This window comes from Apus apus, chromosome 5, assembly GCF_020740795.1.
Source record: "Apus apus isolate bApuApu2 chromosome 5, bApuApu2.pri.cur, whole genome shotgun sequence".
Taxonomy (NCBI): Eukaryota; Metazoa; Chordata; class Aves; order Apodiformes; family Apodidae; genus Apus; species Apus apus.
In genome coordinates, this window is record NC_067286.1 from 23,422,081 (window position 1) to 23,446,567 (window position 24,487).

At 43.1% G+C, this 24,487-nt stretch overlaps 1 protein-coding gene across 6 annotated transcripts in view; it reads left to right on the plus strand.

Annotated features, from left to right (window-relative positions):
• TSPAN18 (tetraspanin 18) overlaps window positions 1-24,487 on the plus strand; it is a 182,423-nt gene that overhangs the window by 150,397 nt on the left and 7,539 nt on the right. For all 6 annotated transcript variants that reach the window (XM_051621351.1, XM_051621349.1, XM_051621350.1 and 3 more), the window contains 5 exons: window positions 5,949-6,038; window positions 12,813-12,904; window positions 13,671-13,865; window positions 17,793-17,867; window positions 23,552-23,650. In XM_051621351.1, coding sequence (XP_051477311.1) covers window positions 12,842-12,904; window positions 13,671-13,865; window positions 17,793-17,867; window positions 23,552-23,650 — 432 coding nt within the window. In that variant the 5' untranslated portion in view covers window positions 5,949-6,038; window positions 12,813-12,841. The remainder of the gene's footprint in view (window positions 1-5,948; window positions 6,039-12,812; window positions 12,905-13,670; window positions 13,866-17,792; window positions 17,868-23,551; window positions 23,651-24,487) is intronic.

The window sequence follows — 24,487 nt, forward strand, 5'->3', positions numbered from 1 at the left end:
CAGAACATCTGAAGCTCTATCATAGGCTATGACCATGGTTCTCTCTCTGCTCCTACTTAATCTTTCTTAATCAGAAATCAGAAATACCTGTAGCAAAAGTTGGATGGTTGTTGGGGTGTTCATATCTTAATTGGGACAGGTGTGACTGCAATTAGTCATGTTTATTTTCCAAACCACATTGGCTACAGTTTTATGTCTGAGAGTAAGTTAAAGGCACTGATTACAGTGAAACTCACTGTAGATTTGCACATGGAATGTGTAAGAGAAGTGTATCAGCTTGACTATAAGCAGGATAGCTAGACTTCATGTCTTCCCTAGGTGGTTTCTCATGACCTTTGCTGCATTCTAGTTTTCCTAGACATATCACACCTATAGCTTGTATTTGGTTTCTAAATAAATAAATCACTCTGAACTGTGAGCTCTATGGGATAGAGAATTTCTTATTGTGTTTAGAATCCATTACACTTTTGGATGCATTCTTCTTGTTATTAAAAACATTTTAAAGATAACTAGAATCAGATAAACAATGCCTCTTCTCAGCTTTCCAGCAATGTTATTTTTTGGTTTATTTAGTATTACTGAGATCTCTCATTTAAGGTCTGCTTTTTTACAGGATGTTCTCGACTGACTAAACCTGACTAAACTGGTTTGGATTTGCATCTTTGTAGGCAGTTACCTTGAACAAAGAGAGGTGTTTTTTTGGATTGTTGTTTGGTGGGCTTTTTTGTAAAATAGTTAATGCATTCAAAGTTCTCTTTGAGATTTATTTCTTAAAAGTAATTATTAGTTCCCCAATTAAATGGTGTTAAAGGGTGTGTTTCTTTTTTCTCACCTCCACATTATGAAAAAGCATGGAGAACAGTAATAGAAAATAAGTTAACCTGCTGATTTGGAGTTCCACTTGGCATTAGGATAGATGATGAAACAGGAGTTTCAAATTCCCGTGCCCATGGGCCCTTGCCTGTGCATCTGCCCAGCCAGTCTGGGGCTTCTTTTCCTTGCTGAGGAGGAAATAATAATTTTTTGGATAGGACAAGACCCTGTGGTTTATCATAATGCATTTGGGTTGCTTCCTTACTTTAAAATCAATCATTTTCCTCCTCTGTGTTTTTTCCCTGAACTCTGCAAAGTATCAGGAAACTTCTTGAAATGTTGGAAATCACTTTCTGAGGACAAGGTTACCACATAAACTGCCCAGTTATTCTGAGATGCATTCCTGCATCTTTCAAAACAATCACCAATGGCACAAACTGCTGAGGAGTTTGTTACAAACAAAGCAAGGCTGTAGAAAAAGAGAATAGAAAAGAGCACCGAGGAGTCAGTTGTTGTAAAGGTGAGATGTGTCAGGCTCAGAGAAGTGGCAGGCATTTACACTTCATGTTAAATGCCCTAAGTGTCTGGAATGCCCTGCAAGCTGAATGGCATGTTTTCAACACCTGTCAGTATCTGACATGATACAATGTCACTTGGCTTGTAATGCACCTCCATGATCTTCTCAGGAGGGTGACATTTATTCCATCCTGAAGGGAAGTATTTTCAGACATAGGAGGCCTAAGTTAGCTGCCTCTCTTTTAGTATGCTAAATAGATTTCCTTCTAGGACAGCAGATGCCTATCAAAGAGTTTAACTTGTCAGCCAGGAGCCATCAACTTTTTCATGGGTTTGGGACTGTTCTTAGTATGGACTGGTAAATAGAGGGCTGTACTATGTGTCAGGAGTAATAGCACATCCATTCCCCTTTTAGCCTTGCTTTTCTTATCTGCTGAACAGAATGAATATTGTTATATTATCAGTGCATATAATCTTTGGGTCATCTGTTTATCAGACAGTCAATGAGTACCATATGGTTCCATTGTACTGCAGTTAATACAAGGGAAAATACACCTGTAAGCTATCTGAGGACTTATTTTCAAGGAACACGACTTAAAAGAGTTGCAGGCTGTCGGATCTGTTAGTTCTGTATGCAGTATCTTCTTTTCTGGGATGGCTGTTGTCTCTGTGTGGAAAGCTGTGTGAAAGAGCCAGACAGATTACCTATTGAACTTTGCTTGGGAAGGGGCCAAAGTGAGCAGTTTGCATTTTGAACAGTGCTGTAAGCACATTTGCACTCCTTGAAATGGAGTGGTTTGTGGTCTGTTGCTACACTGGCACTTCAAACACCTACCCTAGCACTTTTCCAAATGTTACAACATTTGGGAGCATAGGTTCTATTCTGGGTCTTCTGAATTCCTATTTTGAATGTATGTACATCTGGGAGATGTTACCTCCATATGAGCTCGTGTATTCTATGCACACTTTGGGCAAAGTTGCAAATATAAAGCATAGATGGTAAGTGTTCTATTATTGGTTTTCTTGCAATGCTGGTGCTATTTATATGGAACTTTTAAGAGGTTCAGTCCAGCCCTATTTTTCCTCCTGTGTTTGACTCACGCGCTCTTACGCACAGCCTTTTGGTGGCAGAAGTGTGCCTTGTTAAAAGCAGATGAGTGAGGAAGGGATGTGGCCCAGTTGTCCCAAATGCTCTGCTTGGGTAGGAAACTTTGGGTAATTTTAGCGGCAGCTCAGATTCATTTAAACACCATCCCAAGCCTCGTATGATTTTACTGTTATAAAAGCCAATCAGATTATTGTTTTACGGTACTAGGTGCCCCTAAGGGCTTTGCTCACTCAACTGTACAGAGGATTAAATGTTCTCAGGCAGCGCAACAACCTCATTCAGTCCAGGATTGCAAGGCAAGGCAGTCATCACTGGAAAATGGGCCCACATTACAGTGACATTAGCATTTTAATGCAACTAAAGAGGAGGTAGATTGGCTGTAATTCAGTATCTAGTTGCATGGCCTTATGCAGGTTCCCTCATCACTGCTCCACAGGGGCTGATTATAGTTATGCAGTGCACTTCGGAATCTAATTGGATTTACATTGAGTAATGTAGTCGTGTCACAGCAATGACTGCTACGCAAGCACTATGAAATTCCAGTGCAATTAGTTATTTATGTAGGAGCAATAGTTACAGGATAACACATGGGGCTGGTGGCTTGTGCCAAGCTCCAGTTTCAGCAGCAACAAATGTTTTACTTTTTCCTGAAGCCATTGCAAGTGAACAATATTAATCTGATCCTGCTTCCACAGAGATGCTTCTCCTCACCCTTCACCAGAAAAGCACTGACCTGTTGTAGAAGGGACAGCAGGACATGCCTTCTGCCTTCAGCCTCTCCTTTGGCTGAACCAAGCGGGCTGGGATGTGTTTCAGTTTCTCTAAATCCTGCAAATGTGGTGAGCAAAGGGGACTGGCAGTAGCTAGAGGCACTTGCCTAGAGGCAGGGTGTCTGCAAGCCATGCATCTGGTGGCCTCCCTGCAGTAGCTAACATGCAGGAGACTGGATTTCTCCCAAAGACAGGCCTTGGTTCTCCCTTCACCCTCCATTTATTTCTTGTTTCCTCTTGCTACCCGTTGACTAGAGCAGCGTATTTTTGCCCCCTCCCTCTTTGCGTTGGCCCTCTGTCCTGCTGCATGAGACCAGCAGGAGTCATGAGCCTGGCAGCTTTTCCTCGTCAGAGCCAGCTCCTCACAAAGAGCTGCTCTAAAAGCAGAGAATGTGAAGAGAAGCCAGGGCTCAGGAAGGAGACTGATGGGGTGGCAGTGGGATGAGTGAGGAGGCAGGACAAGGTGTCAAAGGCAGCTGCTCAGCCAGCTGAGGCAGCATGGCTGGCAGGCGAGGAGCCCCAGGGCAAGAGGCTGGGCCTCAGCCCTCACTCCAGCTTCCACTGTTTCCCCAGCGACTGTAATTAAAGGCATCAGCTCGCTCGAGTCACAATTAGACATGGTGGTTTTGCACTTTCGGCAATTCCCCCTAATGACAAAATCTAGCTATTAACCAAAGGGAGTCGGTTTGGCAGGGACTTCCTTCCCTTTAGGACTATAGAGTGAGATGGAGTGTTGCTATTGTTCGGCACCAAACACACTTTCATCCCTTCTGACAGGTACCTGCTGGTACCTACTAAAGCATTTAAGCTCTCTCTGTGGTGCTGTAATTTCTTTAAAATATTGTGACTTAAGAGGAATAAAAAAATAAAATTCCTCTCCCACGCAGACCTTTGAGGGCTTGTAGGGCTGTAATTATATGCACACACAGTAGGCGCAGGAATCCTATCACTCTGGTTATTTTCCTAATGATAGGTTTATATAGCACAGTGGCATTTCTTCTTTAAAGTTAGAGCCATCTTCTCCTGGCAGCCTCTATCCCAGGATAGTGGCATCGTAGGGTAGGACAACTGAAGAAACTGTCACTCAGCTGCACGTGTAAAACACATGATGAAGTGTCCATACATACAAAAGAAAAGATAAAAAGGTAAGGGTGGGCACTGGGCTCTGACTGTCAAAAAGGGGCTCTCTGCTGTGGAGCAGTGACACTGTCTCTTGTCCTAGCTGTAGACTCCAAGCTCCCTCCCTCCAGAGGTCCCAGAGCCTGCTGCAACCGTCTTCCAGATGGTCATGTAGCATTTTTTGAACTTCCGCTTTAGTAGTAAAGTTGTACTGATCCAGGGCAGTTTTCATGCAGCATTGTAAAGTGGGGCAGTTCAGCCTCTGCTCAGCAGATGCCTTCTGTACTTTGCAACAGAGATGTGTTGATTTGCTATAGATGTTTGTACCCTCCAGATTTCAAAAGAGAAGCCATCCCTGCTCACTCAGAGGTGTAGGTCCACAGTGACAGAAGAAGGGCATTAAATATGAGGGATTCATGCAAAACAAAGTCTGTGAATATTCATAATATGTTTTATATTGTAATAGTTTCAACCACCTTGAAACTCTTTGCTTGCTTCCTGCCAACAACAAACGATACACTTTTACTTACAGAAGTCTTAATGGGAGGCAATTTTCAAAGGCGCGTTCATAAATGTTTGTGGGAAACAGATGTGAAATGCACCCCCTCCAGAAACTATGCTGAAATGCTGGCAGTAAGAGAGCAGGGACAGACCCGGGTGATTTATCTAATCGCTCACAGGGAAGCAGTGTCAGTAAAGCTGCTAGTATTACAGAACAATTTAGGAAGGGTGAGCGAGTTACAGTGCCAAGCAACCTGATATGAATATTGGACCCTTCTGGCATCCTGTTGGAATAGGTAGAGGCTGCCGCTTCCCTGCAGGCCCTGCAGGGTGAGGTTGTGGCTGTGTCAGACAGGTGAGAAATAACAACCTGGAAGAGAAAGTAGTGGTCAAACAAGCACTCTTGTCACATTAGGCTGTAGTCTCACCTCACCTTTGCCTAGCCAAAGATTGTCATTAGCATTGTGCAGACAGCAATTAAAATTTACTGAGAAAATTGTAACTGTTAGCTCAAGGGCAGTGGCAGTCTGCACTCAGGTCCCTCTGCCTGTACTGGTTTATCAAATGCCTTTGGGAGGGCTTTCCCCTTCCTTTCTGTTGCTTCCCAGGCAGTAACAGTGAGGCAGAGAAAGAGGAAATAACTTTTCAGCTTGGCATGAGAGCTGGCTGGAAGAACAAGGAATAGCTAAGCCGAACATCTCAGGCTGTTGCTCCTAATGGCTGGGCTGGGCTTCCCAAAGATGCATTCCATCTACCTTCCTCTGCCTTTTCCATTTTCCCAGTAAATGGGCTGTAAAGTCACAGCAGATAAAAGTTTGTCTAAACCTCCTATAAATATTGAAGGTGCAATCTATTCTGGTTGTGGTATGAGGTGCATGTGTAATGGGACTATAGATTTACATGTGGTCTGTGGGCATTTAAAACACCCCAAAGGTTGTTAAAGAGATTCTGAGGAACGGGATCCCTCGCTGGGTATTAAAAGCTCTTCATTAGTGCTAATGTGCACTAAATTAAGGTGGCAATTAGACTGAGCATCAGGATGGTGTGTTTTAATAAATAGTGTATTTAACATTATTGCATTTTATTGACTTCTGCAGTAATTGTGTATTTTTCTCTTACAGGACAAGCTTGACTAGAAAGAGATACATGGGACACACATACAATTAGACACTAGAAAAGACACTTTGCTTCAAGTTCCAAGATTTGTGAAGGTGAGTCTTGTTTATGGCTCTTTCTTTCTGCATACCAGATGCTTTCTCTACCTCTGACAAGACTAGTTTAGGCGTAGCTATGGTATGCAAGAGAAATACACAGCTCATCTGCCATCCTGTCACCGGCAACCTGTTCCCCTGCCATCTCATAATTGAACTGCCCCAATCTCTATTCTATCTAGAGGAGCAAATGGTGTGGAAATAATACTCTGGGAGGGTTTTCTGGAGGGCATCACCTGTTAGATATGTTCTCGTAGCAGACCCCACCACTTTGGTTTAAAGGAGTTGGATACCACTTGCTGATGGTGAATGCAAAAATCCTCTCGGGAGAGGCATGCTCTGTGAAGGAAGGCAAGCAGGATGATCCATGTCTCTGCAACTACCAGCCAGAGGGTGGGCTGCCGTGTTGCTGGGGAGAGGACACAATGGAGCAATGCCAGGTCCTTCATCACTGATGGAGCTTAGAGCTTCAGGGACATATCTGGTGATATCTTGCCTGGGACATCTGCTAGAAATTGATGCATTGTCTTGGAAGATAATCTGGTCCACATTTTCTAATTAATTTAAAGGTTGTCTGGCAGTGCTTCTGGAGAGCTTCAAACATGTCTTCTGCTTTTACTTGGTTGCATTCTGCATTAATATGGAAGTAGATATGAGTTAGCACCATTTGCCCCTCAAACCATTGGCTGATATTTTGTAGGCAGTACTGCAGAACTGGTTTTCCTAGACTTTAAAAGAAGCAATGGATGAGTTCAGTGGACAAGATCTTTGTGTGTGTTGACGGCAAAGAGATATTTATGTGAAAAGAAGATATACATGGATAATGTGATAGAAGAAAAGTGACTGAAAAAATGGTTTGCATGAGGGTTGGAAAAGATTGACTTCTAGACCTCTCTTCCTATCTAGGTTATTTTGTGATTTGTATCAAGTATTTGAGAGAGGGAGGCAGCGGTGAGCCATGAGGGAAGTGCACAATGTCTGAATGTTATGTATGAATAATCTGCAGAAATATGTTAGGGATGGGCATTACATGGTTGGAATGGTAAACAAGGAAAATGGTTCACAGACTTGTTTTGAGTGGAGGGTAAAAGCGGTACAGTATGGAAGACGTAAGGATTGAAACTAGGGGAGATCAGGTACTCCTAAGAGTTCTGAGAGACTGGCACATCTGAGGGATGCTATTGTTCCTTTTGCCTTGGACAGACCTTGGACAGCTGTTTTGAAAAATCTTTTCACAAGTAATGTGGTCACATATTGGAAGAGGTACCAGGGAGACTGGGGAATCTTACTCCTTGGAGATATTAAAAACTTTAATGTGACCCTGGTCAAGCTAGGGACTTTGAAGTTGTATAAAACTTTGGAATTGTCCCAGGTTGGACGTAGGGGGTGTTTGTACTCAACAACATCCAGAGATACTGTCCAACCTGAGTTTTTCAGTGATGACATCTCCAAGGCAAAGGTAAAGCAGCAACTGAAGTGAAACCACAGGCTTCAATCCAGTGTGAAAGGGTTATAGGGGTAGAGGGAAAATTCAGTTGTAGCAAAAAGATACTTGGAAGCAGTTTTGGGTGTGTGGTTGAGCAACTACCTTTAAAGTTCAAGGTAGCTGCAGGGTGTGCAAAAGCAAATGTCAGAAGGAAGGAAATAAATGGTGGCTGGAGAACAAAAAAATGCATTGCCTTGAAAAACTAGACTTTATTCCTAACTAGTTAGAGCAGCTGGGGTATGTTTCCTGACTACACTGCTGGGGATTTTTAGCCTCCCCATCACTTTGCAAGATAAAATTTGTATTAGGGGGAGAAAAATGTAGAATAATCTGCCTAAGAAAAAGCTGAACATTTATAGCTACATTTCAGACAAAACCAAATGCTTCTCATATGTCTCACAGGTCTGAGATGGGACAAGCCAGGGAAAGCATCTGTCAGCTGCTGTCTTCTGCAGTTCTGACTGTTAATGTTTGCTTAGCATTAAATGTCTCCTGCAGAGGAAAACTTAATCTGTCACAAAATAGGGGCCTGTGGGAAGGGAGAGAAGTTATTTTTAAAAGGTAGATGAAGACATGTTTTTATCACAGTTGCATCAGTGTGTAGTGGAGTAACTTAGAAAATTTACCTTTTGTCTGTATTATTTAAAAGAAAAGTGGAAGGAAAAAGCAGTTCTGTGCTTTTGTGTCAGGTATTTTCTCCATACAGCCTGTCATCAGGGACTTCAGCTAATTGCTAAGGCAGCATGTTTTAATAATTACATTATTTGTAAATAACATTATCTGCAGTTTGCTTGCATTGTTTGTAAACAGCATTAGTTACATACTTTTCAAAGCCTGAAGGACTACTGCATATATGATGAACTAGGTGATAATGTATTTCATATACTTTAGATCTGACATGAAACAGTTCTAGGTGCTACAGAATCGTAGAGGTGTCAGGCTTGGAAGGGACCTCTGGAGATCATCGAGTCCAACGCCCCTGCCGGAGCAGGATCCCCTAGAGCACATCACACAGGAACGCATCCAGATGTGTCACGATCCGGTATTCGGATACGTGGCAGTTTTTTACGATCTTGCCAGGACAAAACAAAGGTGACACAACCTCGGGTGCACAAAGAGGCACCGGGGCTGGCGTGCGGTCTTAGGAGAGATGGGGCAGAACCCCCTTGCTTTCCAAGACTCCTCACCGCAGGGGGAGGCTGGGGCGGCTGGATTCTGCCTTCCCTGGGATGAGCCGCACAGCAGCTGCTCCCTTTGTTGCCCGGCAGGACCTGAGAAGAAGTTTAAAGGGGATCCCAAATGGTGACATTAAGACGCAAACGAGGTCAGATGTCATGCACACAACAAACTTTTATTGCAGTAACACAACAAAGTCCCTAGAGCGGATAGGACAGGGAGGAAAACAGAGACAGAAAAGAAAGGAGAAAGCAGAGATACAGAGGACAGCAAGCGAGAGCATAGTTACCACCACGGTCCAGCGATGTTATCGGTGGGGAAGTGGTTCCTGGTGGGGAAGTGCTTCTAATGCACCCATAGAGTCTCAGATTTTTATACAGTTCTTGCCCACTGCACCCCCACTTTTCTCCCTGAATAAGGGAGAAAACCCTTCTATCTTCTCCATCCTCGTCAGAGATAGCAGGGGGCAGGTATGATGCCAGGGGCTATGTAGTCTTTGTTTGGCTAATTGATGAGATCAGCCATTACAAAAGAGGAGGTTGAGACAACTGGCACCACAGGATTAGTTTGTTGCAGTGGAGTTTCGGTCCTAGGAAGTGGCCTGAGACCGGCACTCTTTGTCTTGTCCTTCTAAGTCGGTGGTTTTCATATCAAGGCCTGGTTATCACTGGGTATTCTGCTCCCAGTGCCAGCTGTAGAACTCCTTTGTCTCCAAGCTCAGCATGTCCCACACTAAACTCCCCAGTTCTCAGGTACACATTGCAGGAGGGGAAACAAAAGGTTGGGTGGGTTGCAGAGACATCTCTTTAGTCCATCACTTATGTCTTGGATTGTTCGAGACAAGCACTATATGTCCTGAATGCCACAAGATGGGTTTTGAAAGTCTCCAGAGAAGGAGACTCCACAACCTCTCTGGGCAGCCTGTTCCAGTGCTCTGTTACTCTCACAGTAGAGAGGTTTTCCCTTATGTTTAACTTGAACCTCCTATCCTCAACTCATGCTTTTAGTTCATTTGCCCTGTTCTAATCAGTGCAATCACAGGATCCAAATGGTATTCTTGCATTACTGTTCAGCAGCCTGGGTACACAGCAGAAACTGGAAAGGGTGTGTTATGCTGATAGGTGCAGGTCTCTTCAAGCTCCAAGTTCCAGCACTGAAACAAGTGCTCAGAGCTCCTGTTTCACAGGTCAGATCAGTGGGTTGGCATTTTTTTTGGAAGTTTGCATTGAGCTCTTATGATGTGGAAGCTCTGACTGTTCTTGGCTTTGCCAGCCCAGACCTCTCACACTATTGCCACCAGCTTCCATTTGCACATTCTGAGTTAAAGGACTTTGGGATTTGTAAACCTGACTGGGTATGTTCCTGGCTGGAAGCATAGTACAATTAGTCAAGTTGCATTTAGTTGTTGCTTTGCTGTGTGAAGCATGGTGGGCTTAAAAATTATAAATCTGAGCCCGGAATGAGTGCCAGGGACAATTTCTTGCCCAGGCCAAGGAGAGAGTCCTCAATTGTTCATGCTGCTCCCAGGTTACTATGAGTGCATGGCCCTGGCAGTGAACTTTTCAGGGCCTCATTCATCAGTGGATTCAGAGTCTCACTTTCCTGCTCACACCTAGAAGACACTGTAACATACTGAGGGGATGCAAAGGCAGGAGAAATGCAAGGAATTGTAGCTTAGGATTGTCTTTGAAAAGGAAAGGAGAGCTGTCCTCAGCTCATGCAAATCAGAGTGGTTCCAAGGGAGCTTACTCATCTACTAGAGGAAGCAGATCCAGACATGGAGAGGAAAGGTGGGAATGTGATTTATCAACTCTACAAACAGTAAGATGGCGTTAGACTGAGGAGCTGCTGCTGAGGCAATGTTTTTCAATTTGGTACCTCTGCAGTGAGATGAGTGTGAATGATGTGCAGTGGCACAATATGACTATACTGGATTGCTTTTATTGCTTTTTAGCCTAAGGCTAGTAGCCCATGATATGGGTCATGTGGGTGGGTGTTCGAGGCAGCAAGACTTAAAGGTTTCTCAGATAACTTTCAGTCTTTGGCTAATACACTGAGATTTAGCTATCCTTTGTTTCATTGGAGCATAAATTTTTAGTGTGATGATGGGAATACCAGGGTGCCAATAATTCCTGGGCTCTTGAAGTTCCAATATCATATCAATTTGTCTGTATTTTTATATCCCTCTCTACTATAGTGTCCAAGTTCATGGGTTGCTGGAGCTGAAGGTTCAGCTTCCCCATAAAACTGAAGAATTCCCTGCCCAGCTCCTTACCTTTCTGGACTTCAAGTCTCCTGTCCCTGTGAGATTTGCAGACATAGCTTTAAATACCATCAGGAAGCTGTGGGCATCACCTGCAGGCCCAGGGCAGAGTTCTGTGCCCCACTCCATCTCCACCAGTCACAGCCTTGGCTTTGAGTCTCCCTGGGCAGAACAGTTGTGTATCAGATGTATAAGAAAGTAAACTTTTTCTCAAGAAAAATATCGCCTTCATTCTCTTCAAGCTTGTGTTTCTCCAGAAGTGAGGTGGAGTGTAAGACTGGCTTGGTGGATTCCTCCGGCAAAGGGGGTTCCCTCAGAGGTACCCAGCCAGCAGAAGCAGGTTGCTGCCTGCCCCAGGCAAGCAGAGATGCAAAGGGAAAGCAGCTGCACGTTCACATCAACTTCTTCATCATACAGTTTGTGTCTCTACCTGTTTTGCCAGTAGGAAGGAACTGGTTGACTTTTTAAAGGAGTCAAAGAAGTGCTGCAAACATGCTGTATGGTATCAATCTGGCTGATACCTCAGGCAGCCCCTTGCTAGGAGTGCTGCCTGCCATGGGTTTTCTCAGCCCTTTGGCTAAAGCTGAGTGGTTCCCATGGTCACAGAGGGAAACACCCTGCCAGGCTGTACAGCACTCCCAAATTGTATGGATTGACAAAAGCAATGAAGGAGTGAAAGAGTTTTATTTCTGGCCTGGTGAAAGCCTTGGATAATTTGTTTGTTTGTTTTCTTTTAAGTGAACAGGATGCACTTTTCTAACAGAAAATATCATTGGATGCATGTCTATTTGGGGCACGGCATTTGCAGTGGAGAATGGATGTGTTAAGAAGCATGTGGTGGGCTTTGTGAGGTCTTCTTTAGGGAGCTCAGCAAAATTGTGCCTTCATGTTTGCATATGCATGCATCCATCTGTGCAGGGTGCCATGACTGCATTATCTTCTGTTTCAATTAAAGTTTTACTGTTTTATGTGTTTGTCTGTCCCTCTGGGGTACTTGGTGATACAATTGCATGTTGGGAGACAGTTGCTTCATTAAACATCAAGCATTTTGGGGTTGAAATTTCCTTCCAATGTCACCTCACCTGGTCAAATTTATAGTTCCTCCTCCAACAGAAGTTCTGTCCTGAGTAGTTTGCTGTCAGATTGAGATGTGGAGTTTCAAAACTGGTTCAGAATCCTTAGCATTTTTTCCTGGGATTAAAAGTTTACCAACTTTGATCCATGGGCGGGGGGGGCATGTAGAGCACCAGGACTTTGGTGGCACAGTTACATTTCACTACATAACAAGCAGGTGTTGGGCCCCAGGCTGCATATCTGTGTGAGGGCTACCTCCTTAGCCCTTTCCACGTCCTCACACTGCAATCACTTCCAGCACAGCTCCTCCAGATGTTTCCCTGAAAATGTTGTGCATGTTCATATGATATTCATTCTGTGGAGGAAGCTTGTATGGAGCTAACTATCCAGAAGTGCATACTTGTGAGCCTTTCAGATACAGCCTTTTTTGGCATGAAGTAGGCAGGTATATTCAGTGCTTCTTAGATTTGACAGGCTTTAGGGACTGGGGCAATAAAAAAACATCTTCATGTGCAGAGGGATATTTTTCCCTGCATCTTACTCTGCAAGCAGAGCTAGATCTTTCCCCTCCTGCAGCCTTTCTCCTTTGACCTGGAAGAATGCAAAGGGACTTAGCTCTGATCATTATAGCCTGTACTATGTTGCCTTGTTCAGGTAAGAAATGAACCCTTCTGTATAAATAACTCCACAGGATCTGGGGGAAATACGAATGGAAGTAGGACTGTGTCACTCCAATAAAAAGTGAGTGTGCTAAGAAAGTGCTGGTGTTTTGCAGGAAGAATTTAACCAAGGAGCCTGAAGACCATGGAGGGAGACTGTCTGAGCTGCATGAAGTACCTGATGTTTCTTTTCAATTTCTTTATATTTGTAAGTATTTATAATCCACTTTTCCTTTTGAATCTTCCTGTTTCCAGCAGCCTGCTGCTCCCCAGGAGGAAAGGCTGTAATTTGGTGAAGTGGCCACAGTTCAGAGTATCCCCTCTGCTTTGCACTGGTGATCACCAAGTGTTTTGCAGCATCCTAAGATGCTCAGATGTTCAGAAAGCCAGTGTAGTGATCACTGTTACCTGAGTTATTCCTGTCCTGGGCAAGTGAGACCAGAGGGAATGCTGTAACTAGTGGTGTACATGGTCTGTTTTGAATGGCAGAAAAAATTGTGTGCTAGTCCTGGGTGCCCTGTGGAGGTTTTCACTAGGAATCACAGCAAATTTCCTACCACATGTAGAGTCATTCTCAGTAATCCTGTTGCTCTTGCCTTTGATAGGAAGGGTGGGAGCACCCAGCCCCTCTATGGTGGGGAGGGTTCCCATGTGCCTTTGCACTGGGCTGTCCCCTGCAGATGTGGCAGCAAATCGAGACTTAGTCTCTCAGCATTAGGAATGGAGTAAACAGTAGAGTGGCATGTCAAGCAAGAAAGTTGCTTCTGCTGCAAATGGTTCATTTAGTGAGCAAGAGACATTTAAGAATAGCATGTCAGCAGTTCCCTGCTCAGCAGGGAATATATGCCATGGAGAAACACAAATTCTCCAAGTGAACACCTTGTTTCAAACGATAGCAATGCCTCCAGTTTTCTTGCAGCAGTTGTTTTTTGTTGACCTGTCTCCCTCTCTCTCCTCTCCTTTTGCCATGACAGCTGGGAGGAGCATGCCTGCTGGGAGTTGGGATCTGGGTCATTGTGGACCCCACAGGTTTTCGAGAGATAGTGGCTGCCAACCCCCTGCTCTTCACAGGAGCCTACATCATGCTGGCTATGGGAGCCATGCTCTTTCTGCTGGGTTTCCTTGGCTGCTGTGGTGCCATCCGTGAGAACAAATGCCTCCTGCTTTTTGTAAGTGTCCTTGTGTTTTCTCTTGGCCTTCCGGTGGTTCCCAAGAATGGGGGTGACTGGATAGTTGATGGTGTGATAAGAGCATGAAGTGCCTGTTACCGTAGCCTTTATTCCCTTAGGTAACAAATAGGTTTAGGATGTTTTACATCCAGATAGAATTTACTTCTCTGTACCAGCCTTGAGCCTTGTGGATATGGAATCTAGGAGTGTGTTTTGACTTTGTTTCAAAATGGTCTTATTGGTTTGGGTCTTTATACTTTTATAAAGTGACCAAAAATGGTCCTCTTTTGCCCACCCAAAACCACAGCTCCACTTGCAGCTTCATTCCTCACTAGTTCACAACAAAGCAGAGGGAACACATAGAGCAAAGCTTCTGTGTGATGGAGCCCCCCACCTCAGCAGAAATGCCCAGCTCAGAACTGCATGGTGGCCTTCCACTGCAGCTCTCAAGAGCTGGTCACTCCTCTATATAACCTGCTCTGCTCCTAAAATGAATCAGATTTGTTATCTTTGGGCAATTTTTGCCCTGAATGATAGGGTTACATTTTAGCCCATGTAGTCATCAAGTACTGCTTACAAAGAACTAGTCTGTAAAATAAGTAATGTTTTACCTCCACCATAACTTCAGATCCTGCAGGATTTCCAGCCGTTAGGTCTTACTAGAAGGTATTATCTGTTGTGTGTCAAAACACAAAGATCATCAGTTTTATTTTTCATTTTTGTCAGACCTTTTGTTTCATGCTCTGGGTCTGTTGGGGTTTTGGGGGGTTTTTTCTCCCCTCCACCCCCCTTATTAAATTTTGGTCTTACAGTGTTTCATTATGATTCTATCTTGCACAGCTGCTCCATGGTGCAAAAGAGTCTCTAAATTTAAATGGAACAGGAAAGTTCACTTTCTTGAAGATGAAACAGTTTGGGTTTTTTTTTTTCCTAGGGATGAGCCTGCCTTCACTGAGATTAGTATTCTCTGACACCTGGCTCTCCCATCCCTTGAATTCATAGCCTGCACGTAAAAGCCCTTTTTTGGAAGGCATTGTGAGTTTGATTTCTAGTAACTCACCTCACAAGTGAATCAGAAAGCCAAATGTGTCACCTGTGGAGTCCTGTGTTGATATCAAGTGAGAAGAGATATGTTGCTAGTTTCTGCTTTTGAAGGGGCCTCCCCAGCTGATGTTAAAATGCATAAAACATCTGTGAAACCAGAAGTCTGATGGGAGTAAGCTGATGGGGTGCTGAAAGGCAAACCATTCCTGAGTCTATGCCAGAAAGCCTGGGAACACCTTCCAAAACACAGAGTTAGGCTTCAGGGAGGTGGTACGTGGGGGGGAGTTGCTAGATCAAATCAAGTCCACTGACAAAGTTGTTGAAGAAGTGGTGAGCCTGAGAGCTGCTTGGGTGAGATTTGAGTGATGCATATAATGTATATCTGAAGCTTTTAGTCCAAATGTAAACTGAAGAAGATAGGAGGGACAAGACAGATACACAAATGTGTGATCTCTAGGTTCTGGCTTCTGTATTTGCAAGAACTTCTATTTTCCACAAAGGTGCTTGTCTTTTGGTAAAAAATATCACTGTGGAACCTAATGTGTTGCATTAAGCACAAGGCTGTGAAGTGTTTCTAGATTTCCTCGTATTTGGACTGGGCTCACAAAAAGCAACAAACATTGGCCTGCAAATCAGAGACTGAATAATTTCTGAATGGTCCTGAACACCTTCTGACTACAAAATAATGCCAGAAAAATCAGAATCCATCCTGCTGTTGAGCATAGCAGGATCTGAGGCAGGATTTTTTACCAATATGGGAGACCGCACTCCTCAGGATGTTTGCCTTGGATGTAAGGGGTACCCATGTTCAAGTGTGGGTCTCAAGCATTAATTTGAATGTGAGGCTCTTGTGTCCCATGCATTAACCAGTCTGCTGTTTAGTGCTCTCATGTACCAGTAATCTAAATAATTTCAGGAGGCAAAACTTAACAGGCAGATTTTGGCTCTCCTTAAAATGCAGAATGAAAGCAAGTTCTAAGACACTGATGATCCATCTTCTTTTTCTCATCAGCCTTAATGGCTGCTCATGTTTTTTTCTACAGTAACTGTTACAAATCTGTAATACAGACTGCTCAGTGTAAGTGTAAATCAGTTTGGGAATGGTAATGAAGCTTGTCAGAGATTATCTGGGAACGGTTGCTTCTACTTCTGCACAGACCTGTGCTGGAGCTTGGATGAACATTCGTCTCCCAGTAATCAGTAAATGAAATGTAATTAGCAGGGTGTTGGGATTAATCACTTGATCACCACCTTAGACCTCTTAGTGACTATGCTGAGATCCCTTGATGGATGATGATGTGAATTTGTAAAGTATTGTTCATTCTCATCACTTGTTCTTTGCCCTCCTGCAGTGAAATTAAAAACAAAACAGTTTCTGAACAGGAAAAAAAGAAGCTGCACAAAAAACTCCAGCAGTAAGAATAAATTATGGAGTTAACTAGTTCAGCAAAATCAAGCTAACAGCATTCTGTTAGCAACAGAAGTCCCTGCTCATCTTGAGTCTTCTTGTCATTTGAGCCCAGCCACCTTTTCATTTGTCTCCACTGCAGGAGCAGGAAGACAAATGGGGCAGAGTGGTGTGTGCACTTTTCCACATGGAAAATACTGCTTACACATCAGATAATTGAAAATAAAACAGCATTTTGCCCATTCATTGAATTCTGTCTCCATTACCAAAATGTACCGTGCAGAGCTTTTCAGACACTGTTTATAAATCATGACTCGGGGATCACAATGGTACTTCTGGCCCCATCTGCCTGCCTTCTGTTTCAAAGAGACCTTCAATAACCTTCTCACACAAAACCATCCATACTTACATTATTTTCTGGTTGTTGCTTCAACCACCTTCACTGGTAACATGTTTATTACCCTCCATGTGATGCAGCCTTACTGGGTTCTCTGGTCACTCCTGTTTTTCTCACATGGTGCCAAAATGTGAATTAATTGATAAATGTTATCTCAGTTTTGTAAAATCACCTTTTAAGTCTCTGGGCTAAATCCTGGGATCCTTGAATTTTAGAAGGACTGACTCTTAAATGATGATTTCTTTTTGTGGCCATAAGAACATAAAAAATGTCCAGCTAGTTCAGACTAGCTAAGAGAGAAGATTAAACAAAACTAGTCTCTCTGGAGATGAGACCTCTTAAGTGTATCCGATTTACTTTGGTGGGGTGGGTGGTGAAGGCACAGCAAATCCCTCAGGCTGGGTAACATCACAGGAACAAGATGCCTTTGATAAAACTGAAGACCAGACTTTTAGACCAAAGCAGCAGAAGGTTGTAAGGGCAATAGGATGAAAACCGAGTTCCAGCTCAAACTGAACAACCAACCTCACTGTTTCATTTCTCTTCCTTAGAATTATGATGACATAAATGTAATGGTTTTACTGGGTGCCTGTTTCTCTTTTGCTACCACTCAATACACTGATTTTTGCTTTCTGTAACTCTACCGTTTGCCCTTAATTTAAGAATATGAATATGCACACTTTGAATACTGTACAAGACACGGATAATAGTTGCATATTCAAATGAAAATTATGCTGGTGTGTTATCAACTTTCTGTAGAGGTTCTGCATGTTTAATACTTACGTCAGTGCAACCCCATTCCATGAGGAAGATCTTAACCAAAGCTAATTTTGTGCTGAAATGCAGAATACTCTGAAAAGAGTCCAGTTTTGGTCATAGGTATAAATATTTGAGTATATGTTCCACTACCTCCTTCCATACAAAATGAGCCATGATCATATTACCGTAAATTTGTTTTTTTCCATCTCTTTGGTCAGTAGCAAAATCCTGTGTTCTTACTACCTATTGTACACACCTAATGGTATGTCTGTGTTTGTTTTCTGTTTGTTTTGTTTTTTTTTAATCTTCTCTCTTCCAGTTCTTCATGTTTATTTTGTTAATCTTCCTGGCGGAGCTTTCAGCTGCTATCCTGGCTTTTATCTTCAGAGAAAATGTAAGTATCCTATGGTGGGCACAATCTGAAGCCCAGTGGGATGGTACCCAGCTGGAGCATGGTGTTAGATGGTGGCTGATTCATTTGCAGAGCAACTTTGTTTCAAATACCAAACAACCTGCTTCATTACTACCCAGAGTCTGCAGAACTGCCAGGAAGCCAATGAATGCTAACTAACCTGGCATGTGCTGGGTGGATGATTTATGTACACAGGAGACAGAGACTCAGAGACTACTTAAATCCTGAAGTTTTCAAAGCCTTCCTGATTTTTTTTCAGCCAAACTAGCTGCGTATTCCATCAGAGAGAAGTTTTATAATAAAGTCACATTAAGGTTAAAAGCAACTCTCTTTCAATATAGCACGTGTTTAATATTAACAGTGAAACCTCCTGTTTTCCCAGCAGAGCCAATGCTTGCTCTCCAGTGCAAGAACTCTATTGTGCATCTTCTAAGCATATTCCTTCTTGAATTTTCAATGTTCTAGTGCTCACCAAATGCCTCTCAATGCTGGTTGTAAGATATGCCTCCTGACCTGCCCTGATCTGATCTGATCTCCCCATGTCCTATTTTGAATCTCATCAATGCGTCTCTTGCATCCACAGCTTCATTCAATGTAGCCTTTCTCTGGTCTCCTGCTTTGCATATCTTTATATGGCCATCATCCCTCCTCTACACTAGTATTAAGCTTTTACTACACTAGTAGTAAGCACAATTCCATTTGTTTCTCTAACAAGCAAAGGTTTGTGCGTATTTTTATGTTCCCACTTGTGCAAAGAAGAGCCTGACCGAACTAGGTCCACCCTTCTCAAGTCAGATCATCTTTGAAATATTACTCTGCCTGATGGCTTTGAACAAACTTTTGCTAGTAGAGGTGGTCAGTAGTGACTGTTTGTATTTATTTTGCTTATTTGGCCTCTGCCAGTAGTAAGGGAACATAGGACACATTCCTTGTACTGAATATGACAGAAATGTGGCACGAGCATAGAAGGACAATGTATAATGATTATTTTCTTGAGCCAGGATATACTTGTAATTTTATTCACATAGAAGACTTTGATAAGCAAAGAATCAATACTCAGGTAGCTCACAGTAAGGCAGCATGGTGTTTGGGCAGTGGGAAGGTCTTGGGAGGAGGTAGTGAGAGGATTTTTTTTTCCCCTTTGGAAGCTGATGGTCTTTTATCCTTGTTTCAGAAGGAAGTGGGGAAGGAATGGCACTCTGTACACAGGGTGGGTGCCCCAGTCCAGCTTAGGCTTTGAGACCATGCTGCCACTCCATAAACAGGTTGCAGCATGAGGGATCTGGTGTGTTCTGGTCATTACAGCTCTGCTGTTAGGAGTTTTTAGAGAATTCCTTTGTTTCAGCACAAGCAGCAGACCACACATGTAGAAACTGCCCTGCAGACCCAGGTACAGGCTTAAAGACAGAGAGAGAATGTGGTCCCTTGTGAGTAGGGGCTGAGCAAGCAGCTGACTGCTCCCACCTCCCAGCTTCCCTGTGGGAAACTGGTAAGAGGTACAGTAAACTAGACAGGCTCACTGTGAGCCCTGTGTGTGGGGTGACTGCAGGGCTGGCTGTGTCCTCTTCCCTCAGCCTCAAGGTGCCTGCTTGCATCTTGCTTCTGGGCAAAGTGTTGTCTCCTTGTTGTGTCACCAGCTTCCCACTGTCAGAATGACTGACAGGAAGGGCTTAAATGGGAAGGAATGAAGAATGGCAGATCCCAACATAGCTGGAGATGACTCTATGCAGAAGTTACACTCAGTCTGCAGATTCTTGTGGTTTGTTCTCTCCTCAGGTTTCTTCTGAAAAAAACCAACAACAACCAAACAAAAACAAACAAAAACAAACTTTGTTTTGCTGTTGATATATATTTTGGTGGTAGCTCCTCTGGGTTGAACTATTCTGGCTAAAGCTGTCATCTTTTGTTTAGGGATTGGCTAGATGGCTGGACAGGATGTCCCTGAGGATGGTCTTTCAGTAAAACCATCTCAGGAAGAATTCCTCACAGTAGCAATTTAAGATAAGGTTCAGATGTGCTTCCTGTGAAACAAGTTGCTTCCAAGGTGTGTAGGCAACCTAAACTTCTTGGAAACTCACCAGGTAGATTTCTGTGATGGTCACTGCTCCAATTTGTATGGCTGTGGCCTTACTGGCTATATGCAATGAGGCAGAAGAGAGATACACTCTGTCTCTTGGCTTTCCAGATAAATGTTGCAGTGCAGCTTTGTCTTGTATGGTGTGTTACATCCAAACTAGCTCCCAAACACTCAGCAGAGATAAATTATTAATAGCTGAGGGAGAGAAAGAAATTAAGAGACAAAAATAAGGAAGCAAAGAGATGTGTTCTGCTGAGATTTGACATGAGAGGAAGAGTCAGTGAAGCAGAGTGTGGTAGTGGCGTGAGTGAAAGGGGTGTTAGTGATAGTGAGCTACTGGGATCTGTAAGGCCAGCTGGACTCCCAGTAAGCTGTTTAAAAGCAGTCTCTGAAGAGGAAGACTGTTTTTAATCAGCTATGGGAGCACCAGCATGTCTCTTCTTTGTAAAGAAGGTTTTGGAGGATGAAGAACCCTTTTCATCTAGAAGTATCCCATAAAATAATGTCTTCCATGAACATATGGAATGTCTTCCATACAGAGAGGCTGTGGAAGAGCATTTTGACTTAAGTTCAGGAATTGCTCTTTATATGCCCTTCAGTGATCTGAATGGGAAAAACCCTGGAGGGATATTTGACTCTCTTCCTTAATTGTCTTAGCAAGCAAGCAAGCGTGATGGTAGAAACAGATCACTTCAGTGGCAGGGCTCTATATGGAGTCAGGATGTTTGAATTTTTACCCCTAGTTCTGACTCTTAATAGACAAGTTGCTTTGGTTTCTGTTTCCTCAGACATGAGGCAAAAACAAAAGAATATACACTATCCACCCCGTGGTTAGGAAGCTGGAGTCTCTTAGATGGAAGGCACTGTGGAAGATAGAAGTGCAGCACTGGTGACTCTGCCTACAGAACAAGCACTGTAGTGTCTCAGAAATGTTAGGATGCTACAGACAGATGCAGATGGACAGGAGTGTGCCCTGTTTTCCAAGTATTCACTATGAAGCCAGCTTCTTGCACAGCATTCAGTATCCTTGACATACACTGCATGAGAAGGCTGTTACCTTCCTGGCCAGTGCCACCACACTTGTGTCATGCAGAAATGCCCTCTTTTTCCTCAGTCTCCAGTAATCCCAGCCAAACTGTGTTTTGAACCAGTTGGACAAAAAAAGTCCCACGTCATTCACTGGCCTGTAAATCTATGCATGTGTGTGCTGCTTCTGTCTGGAGACATGCCTTTCAGAACAGCTAGAAAAAAACACAGCTGAAGGCTCTTTATTGTTCACGGCTGTGGCTGGTACAGCTGACTTGCCAGAAGTGTGTGCAAAGTTCTTGTTTTATTAGTAGGTCCTTTGCTCCCTTCTGAATAATTCTGGCCATGGTACTCCAGTGTGCACAGAGCTCATCAGTACTGGTACTAGCTTCAGCAAGAGTTGGGCTGTGGGCATGTGGGAGGACTGGTTTACTGACTTCTGTCCTTCTTCGTCAGCAATTTTTTAAAAGAAAGATGCTTCTGCTGGTCCATTTTACTTTATTTTAACATTTTTCTGAACTTCAGGACAAACAGTTTAAGAGCAACAAAATGGAATCAGTTATTTTCCTGGCAAAGTTCCCCTTCCAGTACTAGGCTCTGTTTTAGGCCAAGTCTCGTAAAAATCGCACACAAACTCTGAACAATTTCCTCTGGGGTTGCTGCTGTCAAAATAAAGGTTTCACTTTATATTTAAATGACTCTTTTGTTTTAGAGCCCGCCAAAGGCAGTCGGCTGGGATTATTACCAATGGTAATATCAGTTTCAGTCTGCACTTCAGAAACAGACAAGCATGAAAAAAAACGGGCTGCTGTCTCTGCAGGGTAGGATTGTGTGTGGATGAAGTATGCAGAGAAAGGAAAGGAGAACACTGAGGATGTATTTCAGCATCTTCTAACCTGGCCTTCTCCCAGTGCACAAAGATCCCAAAGGAAAATGCCATGTCCTCTGGTATTTTGATATTCAAAAGCAAGAGATGTGTTAATAGCTGTCTCACAAAGGTGTTTCAGGAACTTAGCAGCGTATCTCATGAAAAGGTAGTGAAACTGAGCTGCCTGCATCGTTCAAGTCTTGGTGACAAAGTTTTACCCAGTATTGACTTAGTCATGAATTTTAGCCTTAGTTTGTATTTGTAAAAGATAAGTCAATATGAAGTGGTATTTGGGGGTCTTTTAAAGGGTCACCACAGCCTTCTCTTTTTTTCCCTTAGATTTGTGATACAATTGCAAAAGGAACAAGCAATTTTTCTCCTGTGTTTTTGTGGCCACACGTCGACCTCATACATATGTATGTGTATGTGTGATATTTCACGTTGCATATCAAGAACCTGAAACCAACTCGTAGTAGTGTATGTTACTGCATCTGCAGTGCTGTATGAACCACAGAATAAAAGGGGCCTTTTTCAGGCAGCTTAATAGGCAAATTCAGGTTGCAAATAGGCAACACTAAAGCACTGCTCTATCCCACCAAGTCCAATCACCTTCACTGAGGCTTTGCAATGACAGAGATATTTTGTCTTTGTGGATCACAAATCACAAGGTATTTTGAAAAAGGGACCACACAATTCAAGACCTATTGGAAACATGAAAGGGGATTGCTTAAAGGTTTTAATCCTGAAGTGATAGAAAGGCAACAAGGTTGAATTGGGGTGTTCAGTTTAACCAGACTTTAAAGTTTGTATATTTACTAGTCCTTCAGAGAGCAATCCTAAGTAAATGTATTTTCAGGGTGTCTTTTAACTTTTTGAGAAGATTCTCAGCCAAAATGTTCACCCAGTTTTCTATTTTACTGTATACATAAACAGCAGTAAATGAAATTCCATTTGTTTATATTATTGACCTTAGGAAAAATGTTTAAATTATCTAAGCACTGGAAATACAGAGAGGATTTGTGTTGTGAGAGGATATATGTGTGTTAGTTTAGATAATCTAAAGCATTGTCAGGGAAATGGTCTTTTTTTCCATTTCATAAGTTGACTCCAACATTTAGTATTCATTGCATGTTTTTTACTTTTCATTGCCAGAAAGTTGTATATTAGGAGTTTGTTCTGCTTTCTCACACATGGAAGTAAATTCAGAGCAGTTCCCCTGTCATTAGTAGGAAGTTAACTGGTTTAAAATGAAAAGTGAGAGGAAAATCATGCTTTGATTGCAGATTTTATGAAGCATAGTAAGTTAAACTACTCTTTAAAGTGGACTTGAAGATCTTTCTAACATCTATTTCAGTCCTATTAGAACTTATAAAACACTTTCAAATAGTTCTGAATATTTAAGAATCCAACCGACCTTTAAATGCAAATATTAGCTTACAAGTGTAGACATCATTTAATCCCTGATTTTTAACAAGCAAGTGTTTTAGTAGAGATATTTTGTTCAAGAGATACTCACCCTGGATATAGTTATGGTTCAGCCAGTGGCTTTTCTCATCTTTGTCCTCTGAGGTTCACAAAATAGAACAAAACAGAAACAAACAAACAACCCCCAGCATTCACAGAGGGAGCTTTGGGAAATGCTGGGGAAAGGTGTTGTCAGCAGCCTTCACATTTCTGCCTGCCTGTGTGTTTCAGCTGACCAGAGAGTTTTTCACCAAAGAGCTGAAGAAGCATTACCTGAGGAACAACGACACAGACGTCTTCTCTTCGACCTGGAACTCTGTTATGATCACGGTAAGTCAGGCTGTGCTGGTCCCATGCTGCCCATGGTCAGTGGCCATCAACACAGTGTTCAGCCCTGCACCCTCAACTCATTCAGGATCAGCCTGCTTCAACCGTCCTGTTGTGTCAAGCACAGCACCAGGCTTTATGTTCGTGGTGGAAGTGGGAGGAGATGGGAGTTTGGCTGGCAGCTGGTCTTTCTCAGAGTGAGCTGAGATCAGTCCTGAGAGAGAGGCTCCAAGTGACTGTGTTGGCCTTTGTGGTTTGCTAAAGCCTGAGGTGTTTGCCTTGACCTGCTCCCCCCAGCTTTCAACAGTGGGCACGTGTATCCTGGACCTTTCTTCTTGCAGACTGCTTCAGAGCTGTTCCCAGCCAGCTGCAGCCACAACCTGGTGCTGACTAGGGCTTTTTGTTAGCTCTTGTGAAATGAGTTGGGAGGTGGTAGATCAGGCAGGAGTGTGCCTAATGGTATCTCTTCCATATAGACATATTGGCCACCAGAATTGAGTTTGTTATTACAATCCTAGCCAGCCAGGTTAAAGATGGACTGTCATTGGAATTGGAGTTGCCTACTACAGTTAAGTTCTGTGTGTGCGTGCGTGTGGGCACACACGTGAACTTAGTGCTCGGTACAGCCCACTGTATCTGTTCAGGAGTGAAGAGCAGGTTGTCAGGCTCTGCAGGTGAAAAAATCAATTTTAATCTTAAAAGAAAAAGATGATTGCTGCCCCTCATGCTGATTCAGGACTTTATAATAAAGACATTTCCTTTTGCTGACTGAACGGAGACAGAGTCAGAGTATGACTTGAATCTTTTAAAAGGACCTGACTCGAATCATAAGAAGGGACC